Raw genomic sequence first — 17075 nt, forward strand, 5'->3', positions numbered from 1 at the left:
GGATCACGTGGCATGGGACGCTTCCATGGGCTTGGTATGCCAACACACTTGTTAAACAATTTAATAAGCTACTCATTTTCCACTGAAAATAAAACATTTTGTTCTTAATTAGTAGCCAGCCTTGCAGACAAATTGATAGACTTTGTTCAATGAGCTTCTCTTCAGGACGCATCTCTATTCATGTCAGAACAACACAGCAGCCTCACGACTTTTTCAAAGGCACCACAGTTCTTCTGTTGCGTATTAATAAATTTTCCTCCTGCTTTCACTCTAACTTACCATTGTTCCTTTCCCCTTAACTGACCATTTTTCCTTTTGCTTTCCCTTCAGCCTTCCTAACTACTGCAGGCAAAACAATTGCCAGCAAACGAGTCCCTCACAATGGAAAACCACACACGCCTTTTCCAAAACAGGTTGATTCACACTTTTGATTGTGAATTAAATTAATTACAGCCACAAATCCAAAGAGCACCTTTTCCATGTAAACTCAACACTATCACTCTGTAGGCATGGATATTTACAATCATGGAACAAACAATCAGGAAATTTTTAACCATTCCTCGTGGAGAGGCACTGTTCTACAGGGTTGAAATTTTCTGCACTGCTCTTGGAACCCCGAGAGCTGAGGGCTGCACAGATGTTATGGCTTCCTTCACAAGGACAGAAGAGCTGGTGTGAGGTGTTTTAAGGTAAAACATCACATTCTACCAGGCAGCTTTTCTCAGTTCCAAAAAGATTTTGCCGTACAGACTCAGAGCTGCACTGGGCTACCAGGACCCCAGGAAGGAGCACTGCTGTGCAGCTCTCTGTATCTCCAGGGAATAACTTAGGGAGAAGTTAGGAACTGCAAAAAAACCTGCAGGAATTTCTCCTCCATCGTTTCCGAGCACCGCAGCAGAAAAGAGTTCTTCTCATCCACAGTCCCTTTAAATGATCAGATGGCAATTAGAAATACTCCAAAGACCATCTTGCAAGCACGTAAGAAAAAGAGATCACTTGAACTTTGAACCACCTGGAGCCAGCACAAGACATAGACTTCTCTCACAAGAACACAGGAACACAAGAAGTTCATTCACCTGAATTCCTACGTTAGTAACTCATTAGCAACACGTATTCATGTCATCTTGCTCCACCTGATCCTCCTGGAAAGCCACCAAAAGGCAACAGATAGAGGCTGCATGATTGTTACAGAACAGAGCAGAGCTGGGCTGGATAATTCCTACCAAGTTTTACAGGGTTTTATTTGTATATCTACGTGTGTGTATGTGTGTATATATACATAAATAGTATGTGTATAACGTATATAGTATTTTTATATAAATTAATAGCATGCATGCTGCGATGCCTTTCGAGTGCAAGGCAATCTGTTTAAAGTCAGTCTGGTGTTTATTCCCTGTGGAAAGTCATCACAGATTTCTAAATCACAACCAAATCTCACTCAGTTAACACAACCACTCTGCTGACAGTCTCCACAGGACCAATCAGAGGAGTGTCACTTCACCTTGCAAGCAGGTTGCTTGCCATAGTAGGTATGCTCCCAAGGAGGAGAGGACTCCAAGTGCTCGGCTGCACGGGGCAGCCCAGAGCTGAAACACTGCCACTGTCAGCTTGGGACTGTCTTTCCTGGATTTGTCCACGTCCTACAGACCAAAAGAGCTCCTTCATAAACAAGTGTCTGCTGCAGCTGTACTGGGAGCTCTGTGTGCTCCTGGTGTAGCACAAGTGAAACCACAGACTTCAAAGGCAGGGGCCACCTGCGGAGTGGGACAGCAGCAGCAATAAACCTGCTTTGAAGCTGAGCTGTCCACAAACCCGTTATCCTACATCATCCTGTTAGCCTTAATGAGCAGCAGCCCTCAGAAAGCACTGCTGTAGGGTGGGAATGCAGTGCTGCCGTGGGGGCACGCGTGGATCCAGGAGCACCGCCGTACCTGTTGTAATAAGTTTTAAAGTGCACCCCACATAACATAATTACAAAATTAACATAAAGGAAAATACTTCCTTCAGATGTAATGATTGCTCAACGCCCTTTGAAGTGGGGAAAAAAAGCTGAGCATCCATTTCACCGTTTCTTAAACATCATTAAACTAAAAGTTTATTAAATGCGAACACCTCCAACCTCTTTCAAACACAGAAAAAAATGCCATTGATTAGTTCCCATTTCTCAAAGGTAATTACCCTCTATGTTTACTTTTGCCAAGTGCAGCAGGGGCTCCAGGTACCAGATACTCTGTTAGACCTGAGCATTTTACCTAAACCTATGCAGGACCTGCAGCAACAAAATATGCCTGCCGTTACCAGGAACTTTGTCTGAGCAAAATGGTGCTGAATTGACCGAAGTTTGGGTCCCATAGGTGCTCAGCACATCGTTCAGCACCAGCTGCCACCTCAGAAAGGCACTGACACGTCACTGGGTCAGCACAGAGCTGGAAGGGCAATGGCAGCTGCGCCATCCCCAGCCAGGAGCACCAGCCTGGGCTGTTTCCTAAGCATGCAGTGTGTGCTGTGCTGGTGCCTGTGGGACGACCTGATAATGCAACACAAATCATTCAACTATTTACCAGAAGTAACAGACAAAGGGAATTAATTGCATGAATTTGTAACAGAGACCACATCTGAGTTTTGAAATACAGAACCTGACTGGAACCTCCCTCTTAAAAATGATGGTTTTGACAGACGATGCTTTAGTTTCTTACTGAAGAAAAAAATGCATTACCTTCTTCCTTCCTTTTCTTCGCTTCTTCTTCACATCTCTCTTTAGCCTTTAAGGCTTCATCTGCTTTAGCTAAAAAAGAAAAGAAACAACAGCAAAAAAATATATCAGTAATTAGTTAATGCATGTCACCAAATATTTCCTAAGGAGATAAATCCAATTTCAGATTTGTTTCTGCAGGTCCCACCATGAAGTCAATGCGTGTGAAAGAACGGAATTTGGTTCTTAGGGTACTTTCTTACAACTTATCCCTACAGTTACAGCAGCAGCACGGGGGGTAACTTCTGCTTTGTCGCTACAGCACCAATCTGTGCACTCATTTCTCACAGCAGGGCATTGAAGTGCTGCTCCTGACCCTGGCTGTGCCCACGCAGTGCGTTTTGAGGAGGATGTTTTTGAGGAGGATTTGCTGCCACGGTGAGCAATCCACGGGGCCTCTACTGAGGAGAAGGCAGAAACAAGGCAGGATTTTCAGGGATGCAGAGTTGCAGAGAGCGTTTACAATCGGAGCCCAATAGCTGTGACTTGGCACTAAGTGATGCCAAGCACCACTCTCCCTGCAAATCGCAGCACAGTACTTTATTCATGCTCTGACAGCATTCTTTAAAAAGAGTCTCTTTCTCTCCAGAAACCTCTTCGCTTATTACTTAATTATCTACTAGTTGCTCAACTGCAAGGGTTTTCAAACGCTCTACTACAGATGTTAAAGAAGATTAAAAATATACAGCACAGTAACAAGGGACTATCAATATACTCTGTAAATTAATTAAATTTCTGTTCTAGCACATCATTTATTCCAAAGCATTAATGTCTCAAAGGAGCCATTCTCTTTTATTGCCATCTCACTGCCTGATGAGTGAACTAAGTGAGAAGAAGTCTCTAATAGCATTACATGCGATGAAATATTAAGTTTTAAAAAGTATCACTGTGTCACAATAAAAAAGAGACAAGGAGGAAGCAGAATTCCGAGCTCAGAGCAGGCCTCTGCACGCACCAAACCAAACCCACTGCGTGCTGCAGCACAAGCAGCAATTGCTTGCTCAGGTCAGCAAGCACTCGGCCCCGCCACTGCATCACCCAGAACGTCAGGATGCAGAGCTGAGCTCAGCAGCAGTGGCTGAGGCCATGCAGCCCCAACATCCCCCCCAGGCAGCAGCTCCCTGCAGCACAGCTTACAGCAGTGTCACAGCAGTGCAGTTCCACACGGACACTGCCCCCGTCCACGTGCCTTTGCACGTAGTCAGACTGCACGCAAAGCCATGAGACATTAAAACTTGTCTGCCTCTGAAAATCGTTATGAGGATCTATTAAATCAGGTAATAAAAACAAACTGCTAGCAACTCGAAAGACTTTTACTTCATTTACACTTTATTCTCCCTGGTAAAAAGACGAGGATAATAGAAATTCCATTTAAATTCAATTTTGGTTATATGCGTAATTGTAGATATACCCCTTGAGTCATGTAAAATGCTCAGCTTATGTTTCTTTCAAATTATCCCGCTCGGATTCCCGTTCTGCTCCTCGCTACTGCCTTCAATATGTATTAGCAGAGCTCATTAGGCTGAAATTTAATAATGCAAACATCAGGTGGATTTCAAGAACCTCCATTATCAGCACAAGATGGATGGCTTATATCGCTCGTGGGCCAACTGGGCACAATTTAGATTCAATAACCCACCATGCCTAGATGTGATTTATCTATTCCACGATGCGACTTTGTTCTTCCTCACTGATTTGCTGCAGCACGGGAGCAATTCATTGGACACCCCAACGGTCATCTGAGCAGAAGTATTAAAACGCACACAGCCCTGCTCTGTGACCACGTTTCTGCCTTGTACACACGAACTTGAACTTGCCTGTGTGCAACCCTTGTCACGCAGTTACAACTTCAGCCAGCAGGAACAGAGATGGCCCTCCACCTCCCAGTTAATTACGTGGACAATGGAGCCATTTAGGAAACACCTCGAGGACAATTTCCTGCACAGAATCACTCATTAACAACAAGTTAACTCAGCCCATCAATATGCAGAGCAGCCAGGCTCCGAGGTCATGGGCACTGCCCACTGCGACCACACCAGGTCAGCAAGGCCACTCGTGGCTGATAGAACTCCATGCCAACAGCCCTCCCTCTGAATCTTCCATCACCGCCCACCCAGCAAGCACCAGGAAAAATGGCATTGGTTTGGATCGAGCCAAGCGGTGACTAAAACACCATGCAGGAGCCTTACAGCTTGTTCTAAAGCCCAAGAGCTGCGGAGTGCAGCCCAATGTGCTGCATTAGAGGAGCCAGTACGTGGAGCAGAAAGCCCTCCTGCTGCACCACTGCCCTCCCTGCACAGCAGTGGCAGCTGCTCACTGACCCAAGCAGACCACAGTGCCATAGAATCATACCACCACTCAGGTTGGGAAAGACCTCCGTGATCCCCAACCCAACTCCAGCCCACCCCGCCATGCCCTCCAACCTCACCCCCAAGTGCCACATCCCCACGGCTCTGAGCGCCTCCATGGACGGTGACCCCACTGCTCCCTGGCCAGCCGTGCCACTGCCCAACCACTCCTTCTGTTCCCTAATATTCACCCTGAACCTCCCTGATGGAGTGGTGCTCGTGGGCTGCACAGAGAACAGCCAGCACGACAGAACCTGACCGCTCACAGAGCTCTCTAAAGTATAACATGAACACACGAAGAGGAGCTCCAGCTGACAGCATCTAAGAGCTCGTCCAGCCCCAGATAAAGCTACAATGCACTGATCTTTTTTTTTTCTGTTTCCTCTGGACCTTCTTGGCTATTAAAGAAATTGAAAACCCAACGAGCTGTCAAGGCACCATGGCGAGGCTCTGTCCAAACCCCTGATGTCAGTGCTCTGGCAATGGTTTGTGCCTAAATCAGTCAACAGTTTAAATCACAGCGTGACCAACACAGCCTCAAGCTTTGCTTTGCTTAATACCACATGCTCAAATAAAAAAAAACCTAAAATACCTTAAACCATTTCCCCTATTATTTGACAAGAAGTGTAATTAAGCATCCTGTTAAACTCTCAGCCCATTAAGTCCCCATTTGCTGCTTGCTGTGCTGTGCTCCCCACCAGCAGCTCCAGGACCAGGGGCCATCTTCAGCTGGCCACAGCAATGTCAAAAACACAGCAAAAATCAATGGGTCTGCATTAAAACAGTCTGACTGCACGACGTTACGCTGACAGGAAATGTTGGAACCATCTCTTCGGAGACTACAGCTGATGGAACAAAAACAGCAAGCAGCTTTTCCAGAAAATAGAAGAGGAGAGGAAACAAACGGTCTTAGCACATAAATCACCTTCTGAATAGATGATGGGCATCAGAAAGTCTCCATTTCAGAGCAGCTAAAGCCAATGGCTGCCAATGCTCCGTACAGATTCAGCGCGTGGACATCACCGCCTGCTGCAGTTAGCTCTGCCCAAAACGTCTCACAGGCCACAGGTACGGGGCTGAGCACCCTGTGTATGTTACTATAAACGACCCCTCACCCTGCCCAGCACACGCAGCAGGAGAAACATGCAGGAAAAGGCAACGTTTGGGAGGTGCAGTTGGAAAGACTGAAGGCTGCTCACCAGTCCTGCAGGACAGTCAGCATGCGGCGATGTCACTGCTTGCACTTCTAAAAAGCACACAGAAGTAAGAGCTGATCTTGCCAGAGCACGCACCATCTACAGACCACAAGACTTTGAAAAAAAATGTATTCAGTATAATGGTGAACTTCCCAACTCCTCAGACTTGTATAAATACATGCCAGACAATTCAATGTGGGGAAAGAGAGGCAGGCAGACTCAGAAGGGACAGGAGGACGCTGCACCCAGAGCGCAGCTGTGCAACCCACGATGCTGACCAGAAAGGCTTTCACTGTTGTTTTTCTTTCTTAAGCACAAACATTTTTGCACTTATAAAATATTCAGTCAGCTCACATATAAAAATACAACAGCAATCCATTATTAATTTACAAGGCCTTATTTAATTTACATGCCATTTTTCTCTAGTACATCGAATTTATCGAGGCTTGCGGCAATGCTCTCTGCTAAATATTCATACGCTGACAAGTGAAGTTAGCTAGCAGACATCCCCAAAATTCCACCCCGAACTCACAGCAGTTGATCTGTGACACACTGTCCCAGGCAGGAGCAGAATGCAGCAGCAGCACAGCGCACACCTCGCTGTAACCACGACTGCGCCGTTTCTTCTTTTTGTCTTTTCCAACCCCAGCAAGTCTACGAGGTTTTCAGCTTCTCACTTCTCCCTAGGAAGGACGCCCTGCATCCGCTCTGGCAGGTTTACACCTCAAGAAAAACCTATCCAAAATGCTAAACCCAAATATCTTCTTCCCCTGTCTGACATTGGGTACAACCAACCCGGCCATGAAGGCACAGACCCTTGGCACCATCCAGGCAATTCTGTTGCTCTCTTCTGTTCCTCGTCACAACTTAAAAGCTGCACAGGGCTGCAGGAAAGCGCAGCAGAAAGAGGAAACTTCTCAAATCCACGCTCTGCTCAGTGCAGAACAGCCCAAGTCATCCCAACTCAAGACGGGTTAAATATTAACAAACTTCAGCAGAGAGGGGAGAGCGTCAGCCCTGCCCATGCTATTAGCATTCTGCTCATAAACCTGCGAGGAAAAATAGGCTGGAATGGGACAGTGGGTGCTGGGAAGCAGAAGGTGAAAGCTGACAGATAAAATGCAGGGATGGCAAGCAGGCCAGCCTCCCCGAAGGCTCCCCATAGCCCGGTTACTGCCTACTGTATTAAGACTGCCTTTCTCATCACTTAATGCTTATTTTCATCACTTTGCTTAAAATATTGATAATCAATTAGGGCTACGTCTGTTTTGCCACAGAATCTGTGTCACAGTCTATCAGACTGTCAGGGCCAATTCAATCCTCATTCAAAGTTAATTTTTTCTTCATAAATCTGCCTTTGGAGGAGTCATTAGGCGCAGAACATAGCCCGAGGTGCAATCACCTATTCTCTTTCATTAGCGGCAGGCAGGGAAGGTGAGGGAGATTATTAGAACTTTGGAATGATCACAAAGCAGCGTGCTGCCTGTCAGATCCCCCCAACATTTAATTCATCTCGCCAACTCGCCGGCGCGCTCTGCCAACAGCTCTAAATGGACATTATTCATGAACATCTGTGACATGCTGAATATTCCGGACCGGCAGTGATGAAAAAGCAGTGCCCCTTTTGACTTTAAAATTAATTCTATGGTCAAAACAATTAAGAATATAACAAACACGGTTTGTGATGTTATTTTCAGCCCTCCAAGATAGCCCCTCAAAAAGCCACTCTTGCAGAAATGGGGAGGTTTAGGCACAAACTGCAAGCTCCGAGCAGGGCAGCCCAACGTTTAATGGTACTGCAGTACCATGTAGTATGGAAATAACAAGTTTGGGTTTTGTAGCCATGCTGGAATTAGCTAGCTGCAGGATCTGCTTCGCTGATACGTTTCTAAAATGCAGCCAAATGAAATGACACATTGGATTTTAATAAGATGCCACATTAAATTACAGCACGCTTTACTCATGGTGGACAATCAGCTGCAGCGTGCAAAACAGCTTTCCAAAATCAAATGCATTTATGGCTTCTGCTCCAGTTGATGTGAGCACAGTGTGGCTGTCGTGATGTTTCTCTGGTAAGGGTAGCAGAAATGCTGGTACAAAACCTGGCACCCACTGAAAAGAAAGAAAACCACCTGAGTCTCTGTGCAGTGTTCCTCAGTACATGCAAGGTCCTGGGGATGCAGATACTTGGAGGAAAATTGACATCTAATGAAAGAACATCAAGAAGTTCCTCTAATTTCATTATGGAAGTCAGAAGAATAGCAGACTTCCTCATTTTTCCTATTATTATTGCTATGAAAATGGTGTTATCATCAGCAAAGTCCTTGCTGTCTCCCCAAATATTCTTGTCTTCCTGCAGCAAAATCAAGGGCCAGATTCGTAGCAAATCCCAGCTGGCACAATTCCATTGACTTCAACACAACTGAGGACATTTACTCCAGCTGAGGATCTGGCACTAAATATTTAGAATAATAAAGAGGACTTAATAAGCAGATCTTGGCTACGTACGCTCATCTATTATTTAGTGCATTTCTAATTTCTTTCTTTCTCCCACAGTTTCCCACACACAAGTCTGATAAAAAATTCAACTGAAATATATTTTAACACTAAGGATTAATTGGCTAAAATTGCTTCCGTGGCTCCCGACTCATTGCATTGGATGCTGTTCAATACCACAAAGATTTGCTCCAAGAAGGCTCTGCTTCGCCTGCATGGATGATCCGTAGCCAACCAGTGGGTCACACACATACACACATACAAGGACACAGCGCCACCGAACGCAGTCCTGATCTCTTCTGATAGTTGGTCTCAAAGAGAAAATCAGGTATTGGAACAATGCAGTACTTTCAACAGCAATGGTTAAATGGCAGCATCTGCCTGATCGCCTTTCTATGGGGGAAGAGGTTGGGAAGAGGAGAGGAGAGCTTGGGAGGGTAAAAGTGCCCTCCTCGACTGTGCTAAAAAGGACAGAGGACAGCAAAGGTTGGGGGCGAACAAATGAAACCCAGACACAAGTTCTTGAAGTAAAGGATGCTTCTGTGCTATGGCCTGCAGGAACATTTTTCAGCTCAACTGGAGAACTGAGGAGCAATCAACACGAAAACCTCCAAACTTTGTCTCTACTCATTTAAAGTGCTCTTAAAACAGTATTTGGATGGAGCTACTTCTTTTCCTTTCTTACTTTCATGTGTTTTACTCTTACTTTCTTCTGGAAAGCACGGCAGGGAGCTGCCAAACACAGTGCCAGGAGCTGCACAGAACACAGCTCCACCTCACCCTTACACCTTCACCAGCTCAGAGGGAATTTGAGCACACTAACGATGACTTGAATTGATACTTGCTGGATAAAATAAACTTAGGCTGCCACAATATCAAAACAGGATTGTGTTTCACATCCCATTCTCTTACATTCACTTGCGACTGTAAAGCAGAATATAAAGGAGCTGTATTGAAAAAGAAAGGAGATGTAATGTTTTAGTGTTTAATTACCCGCTCCTATGAAAGCAATGCTTTTATATTACATATAAGACCAGATCGAAATAAATAGCTGCTATTTGGATGAGAATTTTGAAAAACAGTTTTGTAAAAGTGCTGAAGAACATTCACTTGTGTTTGAGAGAAGGTGGTTCTTTATGGAGATCGATGGAAACGTGTGAGCTCGCGACCTCATAGTAGAAACCAACAATGGAAAAGATAAACACATTGCTGCCTTAAAAACAACAGAAAAACAAACAAGATTTACATTGTTTTCAGGAAGTGGAAAAACATCTTTTCTGTAGTAAAACTCAAGTCAAATGAGAGCTGTGAAAGCAGCAATGTCAATAACAAGTGATAGTGGAACACTGAGAAACAGATCTGCTTCCTGCTGGCGCCTGTTGCTGACAGACCGATGCTCTTCAGCAGATCGAGAGCCACTTTGGAACAGTTGAGATTGGAAAAGAAGCTTTGAGATTCCTCTAAAATTAATCAGAAAGAACAAGAGGTAGGCAAGATGGCAAAACTAAGCCTGGAATCCCAGTACTAAGACACAGAAGAGGTCCAGAACCTTGGTGCAACAAATGCTTTGGAAGTAATCACACCGATGACATCGCGTTGGTTCATGTTGGTTGGTTTGTTTCTTCCAGCTGAAACCCTGGGGAGAGCAGAGCAGTGAGCAGATCCCAACCCAGGCTGTGCCAAGGACATTCCTTAACCAATAGAACGTTCCTCCTCTGCACACCCAGCCCCAGGCACCTGCTGGCCTTACGTGGGAAATTACCTCCATTAACTGCTGTGCCAGACCAACGTAACAGCTAAAGCATGCAATTCCACAAATAAATGACGTGAGTTTGAAAAAAATATATCTATATCTATATATATATATATAGATATAGTCTACTTAAAGTAAAAACACTTGATTTATTTCTGGAAAACAAAACAGAACTGACAACGGATTTCAAAGACAATTGTGACTTCAGCCTGATATTGAGAGCGACAGTTGGCTTTTCTTTCGGGATTAATAGCAGAATTCAGCCTGACAGCGTGTCAGCAAACTGGAAAAATTCTGTCACAAAACTCAGATTCACAATGAACCCTCCTTTCATCTGCCAACAGCACGACGTCAGGAATCCCTGCGCTGAGTGAAAACCACACGGATGACAACTAATCTGCCCAGCAAAAGGAAGTAATAAACTGGGGAGTACTTACAAACCATTACGAAGAACAACACTGAGAGAAGCCAAGGCAGCCCAGGGAACCTGCTGAGGGCTCCCAGACGTTTTATCTCGTGCTTTTGACCAAATAAAACCCTAATGGATCAAAATGGGAAAGCGGCTCCTGTTAGCGATGCTGTCGTCAGAGACCCATCCACGCAGCCCTCCTAACAGCTCATTCTGCTTTGGTAGCCTCAGATAAGGCCCACAGTAACTCTGGAAAACAAGCCTTCATCATATGTGGCTGAGGAGATCCCCAGCACAGAGAAGTACCACGGCACACGGCATGTTACCACACCAAGCAGCACTTTCTCCTTCCGAAAACCAGACCTGACGTAGGCTGGCGGGCAAACCCTACTTCTAACCTGGGCATAAAACAGTCCATGTGAGCACAGGGCTGTGAGGCTCACACTGCTGATCGTGGCCATGAGAAGCACAAAGCCCCTGGCCCGTACGGGATGCTATGGAAGGAAAGGCTCTGCATGGAGCTGACAGCCTTCATCCTCATTCCCAAAACACACGGTTCACCAATTTAGTTTCCCAAATTTATTTCTTGACTACTGCCTCAAGACCAAAAGTCTTTCCCATGCAGAACGGCCTCCGGCCACTCATCTACACAGGAATCCACCAACAGGCACAGTGAGATCTGCACAGCCCGAAGAGCATCCAGCTGCAAAGGCAATTGCCCAGGTTCATCTCCATGGCCTTCCTGGTGTAAGATTTAGGTATCAGCTGCAACCACGTTGCATGTACTGGAAAAAAGCAGTGAGAACTGATCCCAGCTAAGACAGCACTCCAGGAACTATCCCCACCATGTATGATCCCAAATGGGTGATGGAAACAACACATAAGAAGGGAAATTTTGGATTTCCTTCTTTATTGTACAAGGAAGCAATAATATTCAAAGGAGACTCCTGTACGCATCTCAAAGACAAAGGCTGGTAATGGACAAATTTCTCCTTGCACAAAGATTTACAAAAGGATTCCGTTGAAGCTGGCCTAATTTAAGCTGCAGGTAATGACCGTAGAGCCCCAAAGCTCACCCAGCCAGATTTCCACCCTCAGAAATAAAAACCTCTGACCAAAGATTAGCTAGGGAGGCTAACGAAGACACAAGAAGGGAACATGGCTTAAACATGACTGTTGAAAACCAGCACCAGCTTCTGTTCCTTTGTAAATGGAGCAGTAAAAACCCTGACTTCCTGAAGCACTACAGAACTGTCAGCAACAAGGAAACCCAGAACTAAATTTTGAGTTAAAAGAAGATTTAAACTCATGCTTGTAGTTGACTAGAAAAATAGCTAGAAAAACTCGCATCCCAAACGATGAAGATAATGCTCTGTTGTACAGATTCCGGATAAAAACCAAAGGCTGGAGTAAACAAAGGTAATTCCTCCCACAAGGAGGGGATCCTGCATCCCGTACCTGACCGAGTCCTCGCTCCATCAGAAATGCCACTTGACCTCATGGAGACCACGCAACCGGGCTTAAAACTTTGGCATGTTCTCCTTATACCAAACACGGCTGTACTGAATTGAATTAACCTCTGAGCACAACATCGCTGTTGAAATCATACTTTCAGAAGTACAACACAGTGCAAACGACAATGAATGGGGTATAATTAAAATACAAATGATGTCGCAAGAACCAGGAGGCATTTTAAAAGTGTTCTGAGGACAGAACTTTTGCTGAAGACAATTTTCCACTTTCACCACAATGTTAATGAAAAATCTTTGCGAAACTGGCAAACAGAAGGAACAAAAATTGAATGGAAGATACAAATGACAGCAATAGGAGCTTAAAACCACCACCAAACACCACGACATCGTGAAAACAAAAAGCAAAACAGTTTTTGAGAACCACGGGCAAAGCGTCCCTGAGGAACACAGGGAGATGAGGAACGGGGCACCTGAATGCTGCGCAGTGAGGAGGAACGTCCAGGTCCAGGCACAGCGAACTCCCACGATTTACTGTGCTTTAACTGCAAAATCATAAGACAGGCATCCAAAAGAACTTGACATCTGGCACCAAAAGGGGGAGTGTGTGTCAAGGAAAGATTTGTGTGAAAGACTTATTGCTGGTGCCAACACACACTCAATTACACTTCTGATAGCCTTGAGAGCTGGGCGTACAAAGCAGAGCGAAACGTGGGCTTCTGTGCTGCACCACAGAAATCCTTCTGATGGAAAAAAAAAAAAAAAGGGAAACTCTACATTCTCAGCTTGTATCATTAACCACTATAATCATTTACTGTACGCAGCGTTATTAAATATTCCCCCAGGACAAAGGGAGTAAATATATTGCTTAAAAATTCAGTTGCTGACTGTAAAGTTTCATTCCAGATTAAGCGAAGACGATGAAGAAACGCTGCTGAAAACAAACAATTTATCTTCACTGCGCACAGCAGATCGCAGCTGGAATTGTGCCAGGGGCTGCGTGGCTTCCAAGCCAACGGCTGCACTAAAAGAGAGCTGCACCCACAGCACGCACCGCGCGGAACGCCGCTCAGTGAAGTTTCCTGCACTGCTGGTTAAACAACGCAGAAAGGAACTTGGGGTATCAAACATTTCTCCCGAAGCATTTTACGTCGTAGCGTATCTCAAATAAATCTTTGTTGTTGAAGCTTCTATTAAGGTCCGTTAGAGTAAATGGGAAATTAAAAACCTCAGAGGTTCTAAGCCAAAAAAAAAAAGACTGATTTCTGGGAGAGGATTTCAGAAAGATTTGTCATCGGTGAGAAAGCCCCTCCAAGGGCACGCGTCTGCTAATATACACATGCATTTACACTTACTCATCTGCAACCTTGAGAGATTCCTACTGGCTCTCATAAGCCAGGACAGCTTAATTTGAGTACAGACACGTGCAGCCATGTATTTGTATAGAGCTGTAACAAAGCAATAAATAAGCAGCCTTATTCAACGCCAGAGATTCCACAGACCTTCTCCAGTTAGATTTCATTTCCAGCCAACTTTAACTTATGGTTGGAGAGCTCTGCAAAGTCTGTTTTTGCAGTTTACTATTTCTCAATGACTAGAAAATGTAAAGAACTGGAAATACAGAAAGCTGACTGTTTAATAGCATAGAGCTGCAATCACCAGGACCAGGAGGGGAATGCCCGCCACAGACCTTGCTGAATTCATGGCAGCACCCCTCTGTTCAGGTTCCTCATCCAAAACAAATTACATTCTGAGCTTTTACACGTGAACGTGCAAAGCATCTGTAAAGCATCTGTATATCCTTCGTACTGAATTCTTTCAGTAGAATACCCAATAATTACCTAGAATTAACTCGTGTTCAAGTGCATTCCTGAGTAGCTTTATGATAGCTTCTACCAGAAGAAAAACACACTTCTTGTAGGAGTACAGGCAATCCTATATGGACAGTGCTGAGCCTAAGGCTGTGTCTACAATGGTCAACGATGCACGCACAAAGAGAGGAGCAGGGAGCAGAGTGCCCACACACCAGACCCAGTCCTGCCTGTGAGGTTCTATCAGCCCAGAGCTGCTCCAGCTCAGCTTCACGGGGTCCTGAACCCAGAAAGTTCATTACAGACCCCCGCAGCAGGAGTTCACTTGATGCCAGCACAAGGATTCACAGGGCACAGAAGACACCCAGTGAGCTCACTTTCAGAGCCCTTTGGGAACCGCCTCCCTTGTTTTTCACACTTCTTTTCTAGTTCTCAGGATAGCAAATGATGCTCACATGAGACAGACGAGGCTGGAAAGCTACAGAGGTGCTTCGATGTGACACAGCACTGCTCAGTGCACAGGGGAAGACTGTCGTGCCTCCCCTCGTGCTCAGCTTTGCACCACACTCGTTGCTCAACACGGTAATGTGGTGGTTCCACGCTCGCATAAAATCTGACCTCGTTTTCAGGATAGCTTTAAGAGATTTTTTAAGATACCATTCCCAGATTATCTTTAAAATATTGGATGCGCATTGCAACCAGAGCAATAAGCCCTCTGAAAAATAACTGCTCTAATTACCATTTCCTTACAGCACTCAATTGCAGCTCCTTTGAAGAAGCTCAGCTCAATAGCAGGCACAAGGAAAGCAGCAGCAGGGCAGCCCCTGGTCAGGGCAGGCAGGACTCAGCCCCAGGCCCAGGTGCGCGTCCCACCGTGCGCCGCTGCCATCGATCGCCTCCAAATCTCCAGAATAATACATTTCCCAACCACACAGCACAAAGTTGACGAAAGCTCTTTAATTACATCACTGCTGAAAGGAAATCATTGATCAATGGCATTATGGGAGAATAAACCGCCCCCCAAAGCAGATGAAAGCCGACACAGCAGCGAGCAGCTCCCATTTGGGACCGTGCCTCCATCAGTGCCCACGGACAGCACACAGCTCACACATGCTGCTCTCCCCTCTCTGAAGCTCTCCCTGGCAGGTGTCACGCTCTAAGCGTGGTTTTTGATTACTCTAATTAAAGATAATATTATCAACAGATCTTCATATTGATCCCTAAAACCCCTTTTCTAAATAGAAAATTAAAAGCTCCGAGGGAGGGACTCGGAGGCTAACAGGTAGTTCCAATGTCTTTCATCTGACATCAGCTTTCTGTGCTATGTTTCCTAAATGCACCATCGATTTCTTACTGCTGCAAGCACAAAAATGTAATATTTTTCTTCATTAGAGGAACGTTATCTGCTATTACCAGATAAACAATCTCAAACAACAACAAGCACCTGTTGTTTTAACTGAGTCTAACAAAAATAAGCCGAAATAAATAGCGACCTTTTAAAAATTGTTTTAGACCTATTCTTAACTTTGTATTAAAATAATGAATTTCTTTTTTAATGTTAGGTTTCTTCCCAGCAGCAGGCGACCAAAATATCCAAGCACAGGTATCTGCACGCTGCATAAATGCTCATCTATGAACACAGGCTGAAATAAAAGCAGAAAACCGAACACGGTGCTGAAGAGACGAGGCGCTTGGTTTGGTATTATTATTATTTTGGTTTTTTTACAGCCCTGTCTGGATGTTTGCTATCACCGGGATCAATTACCCATTAATCAAATCATAAATGACTATATAATCCCCAACTTTGTCTTTTAAAAACTCATTTAGCGTTATCACTTCTCTCTGGCAGAACGACGCGGCTCTAATAGGCACGCTCTGCCCGTGCTACAGCTCTCCTCATTCATTTCCTATTCCCTCAGGTGGTTCTCGTTGCTAATGCCCAAATGGCATCAACCTGTTGTTTAGCACAGCCATGAAAAGGCGAGCCTGCTGGCTAATTTACCAAGGGATTAAAGCCCTGCAACCACTTCAATCTGTTACTTTGTCTGGGTGTAAAAGCCCTGCCCATGACAGCCAGGCTCCCAGCGAAAGGGAAAATCTCATTTTGAGCAAGAGAAATTCAAAGTGGGAGACATTGAAAGTAATGCCTGTACATGCCAAATACAGCTGAGCACAGAGATGGCTAAAATACAAAAAAAAAAAACACAAACCTGGGAAATAAGTGTTCTGATGGTGCTGCAAGATTTCTGTGTTCAAATACGGTGCTGCTTCAGTCGGTGACAAAATCTGAGGCTGCTAACGCATGCAGCATTTCACTGGCAGCAGCTGTAACAAAATCCTGCACAATTCCTGTTGTTTTCCCTTTTTTTTCCCTTTTCAAACATTCAGCTTGATGTTGATCAGTGAGCACACGAGGCTTTTATTGCAACGCCTGCACCTCGAGGGGACACAGCAGAGTGCTGCTAGCGCCCGGCTCTGCAACAGCACCAGGACCAGAAACTGCAACGCTGAGACCCACAGGGTTGTTAAGGTAATGAAATTAATTAGTCTGCCAAACTTCACAGGGTGGGAGCCCTCAGTACCTGTGAGAGAAGGCGCTGTCTCTCTGTCTGTCTGTCCATCCAAGCAGCTCCATGGCAGCACCTTGCATGGATGAGGGTGCAAAAGCCACCAGCTCAGGTCAGGATCCAGCCTGCACCAACTTGAAATCCCTTCCATTTTCTTCCTCTGTCCTCACAGGTATAATAAATAACAAAGCTCTAATATTTTAACACTTTAAAAAGCAGGAGCAATGATTCATACCTATTCCATAATTAAAATTTTATGGCAAATAGACACAGC

The 17075-nt window shown here is 45.0% G+C and overlaps 1 protein-coding gene across 2 annotated transcripts in view; it reads right to left on the minus strand.

Annotated features, from left to right (window-relative positions):
* The window catches only part of RSRC1 (arginine and serine rich coiled-coil 1), a gene marked incomplete at its 5' end in the record, with an annotated part of 105652 nt that overhangs the window by 11742 nt on the left and 76835 nt on the right, over nucleotides 1-17075 (minus strand). For both annotated transcript variants that reach the window (XM_079539584.1, XM_079539583.1), the window contains one exon: nucleotides 2717-2785. In XM_079539584.1, the coding sequence (XP_079395710.1) occupies nucleotides 2717-2785 (69 nt within the window). The remainder of the gene's footprint in view (nucleotides 1-2716; nucleotides 2786-17075) is intronic.

The sequence above is a fragment of the Tetrao urogallus genome (assembly GCF_951394365.1).
Source record: "Tetrao urogallus genome assembly, chromosome: 9".
NCBI classification, from domain to species: Eukaryota; Metazoa; Chordata; class Aves; order Galliformes; family Phasianidae; genus Tetrao; species Tetrao urogallus.